The 2,181-nt window shown below is 41.4% G+C and overlaps 1 protein-coding gene across 1 annotated transcript; it reads right to left on the bottom strand.

Moving 5' to 3' along the window:
* Positions 1 to 1,107: 1,107 nt before the first annotated feature.
* On the bottom strand, positions 1,108 to 2,055 carry LOC130588450 (taste receptor type 2 member 7-like). Its single transcript, XM_057389370.1, has one exon. The coding sequence runs from the start codon at positions 2,053 to 2,055 to the stop codon at positions 1,108 to 1,110; it is 948 nt and encodes a 315-aa protein (XP_057245353.1).
* Positions 2,056 to 2,181: the final 126 nt, after the last annotated feature.

Genomic DNA, 2,181 nt, shown 5'->3' with positions numbered 1-2,181 from the left:
AAAGGCAGTTTCTCTCATTTCATCAAAAGGAATATTTTTGAAGGTGATAATATGAAAAATGCACACCTGGCACTGAGTATGCAGTAAATTGTCCCTCTGAGCCAGAGCTGGCAAAAGAAATGAACAATCAGATTCTGTTCTGTGATGTTGGAATTATTTAATATTGACATGACCTGCTGTGGATTGTTAAACTTGGACACCTGCCAGACCCTCCTCACCCACCCTCTTCTTCACTCCTCTCCATTGGGACAAGAGGAAAAATAAGACGGAGAATCTCATGGGTCGAGATAGGGACAGGGAGATTAACCACCAGTTGCTGTCATGGACAAAAGAGAGTGAAATTTTGGGAAATCAATTCAATTTATTGCTGTTTATAATATCGAGTAGGATGGTGAGGAACAAGCACAAAACCAGAAGCCCTTCCCACCTTCTTCATAACAAGGCAAAATTCACTCTTTTGTTTCCAGCTTCTCCACCTCTGGCCCACAGCAAGGCATGGGGATGGGAAATGGGGGTTGCAGTCAGTCCATGACCCATTCTCTCCTTCCCTKCTTCCTCCTTGCTCTCTTCCCTGCTCAATTGTGGATCCCATCCATGGGCTGCMGTCCTTCAGGATCAGGCGTCTCCAGCGTGGGGTCTCCATAGGCTGCAGTCCTTCAAGGTGCACCCATCCCACCCAGTGATACAAGTGATAACATTGCATAGAACAGAGCCATTTCAGCAGAAAGAAATGTAACCCCAAATACAAATCTACTTGATGGTTAGTTCAGTAATTTTTCAATCTACAAATGCCAAAGTGCTTGTGGGAAGTCCGGAGTATTTTCTGTCTCTTTGCCTCCAGTCCATGTACCATGCCATAGCAAAATGAATTAGTTATTGACAATATATTGTCTCCTAGAATTTTCTAAATGAAACCATATCTGTGATTAATTTATCTCATTTGAATTTGGTTGAACGAAATTGAATGAAGTTTTCCTAAGATTGGTGTTGAGGGGTGAAAATCTGTATAATCTACACTGCGTGGAGAGTTGCATTAGAAATTACCTAATCTGTTTTCTATAGTGAAGTAGCAATATTTTGCAAGGAGTCCAGCTTAAATTGCAGTTCCTACTTCATGCAAACCTTACACTTCACACAGATCAGAATCCTTAGCAGTATCTTTACCATCTTGGGATTGCTGAAAATGAGAATGAGGGAATGAACACCTGGAAAAGCATACAGAAATACAAAAATAAGAAACATCATGGCCTTCTCTTCCTTTGATGAATAAATCATTATTACAATCAATGTTATAAAGTTGATGCTGTACATGACTAAGAAGGAGAGAATAGATTTCATGGCTTTGATGTGGGCATCCATGCTGAGGCTGTTCATGGAGTTTGTCTGCATGTTGCGTTTGTGCCTCCAGAGRGAAAAGAGAAGGAGAAGGGCAGAAGAGATGACAGCTGTGAATGAAGTCACAAATAACAGGCCAGTGATGAAATAAAAAGAAAAAAAATGTTCATCTGTCTTGATACGCACTTTCCACAAATTTCTGGGACTGGTGGAATTGTTATGCAGGGTTTTATCAGCAATATCATAAGCAAGTATTCCRGTAACCAAGGYGAAAATCTCTGACCCTAGTAAGAGCCATGGCACAATCCTGTCAATTTTGACTTTTAGGCAGATGAAGAAGCTGTTTCTGAAATTGGCAATTTTTATGCAATAAAAAACGCAAAGACAKGTAGAAACRCAAAGGTCGGAACAATTAAAAAAGCATTGAATGCTTACAACTATTTGAAATATCGGATGAACATAGAGATAATAGGGATAAATTGTTGAAAGAAAGGAATATATCCATGAGAAACACAAAAAGCAAAACCTGGAACCTCCAAGAAGCAGCAAGATCTTCTCATTAGAATTCAAGGTTTTCTTTTTGACCCAGGCAATGCTGATCACACAAAAAATGAAAGCGTTTATCCACATGCCAGCAAATGTCTGCACGGTGATGATGGCCACTGTTTTGGCTCCATATGAGGTGACATTGGATTGGCGTGGAGAGTGAGAATTTTCCATGCTTCGAGCTGGGGAGCAGAGCTGTGCTGGCCAAGGGGGCTGTGGCAGCAGTGCCTAAGGCAGGGCAGTGGCTGCTGTTGTCTGAGTGTGAGGGATGGCAAGAGGAGCTTTATAGAGCTGCTGCTG

The sequence above is a fragment of the Malurus melanocephalus genome, unplaced genomic scaffold (genome assembly GCF_030028575.1).
Source record: "Malurus melanocephalus ecotype Western Australia unplaced genomic scaffold, MMel_1.1 scaffold_5186, whole genome shotgun sequence".
In the NCBI taxonomy this organism is placed as follows: domain Eukaryota; kingdom Metazoa; phylum Chordata; class Aves; order Passeriformes; family Maluridae; genus Malurus; species Malurus melanocephalus.
The sequence above is the reverse complement of the archived record's forward strand: the minus strand, read 5'-3'. Positions and strand labels throughout refer to the sequence as shown.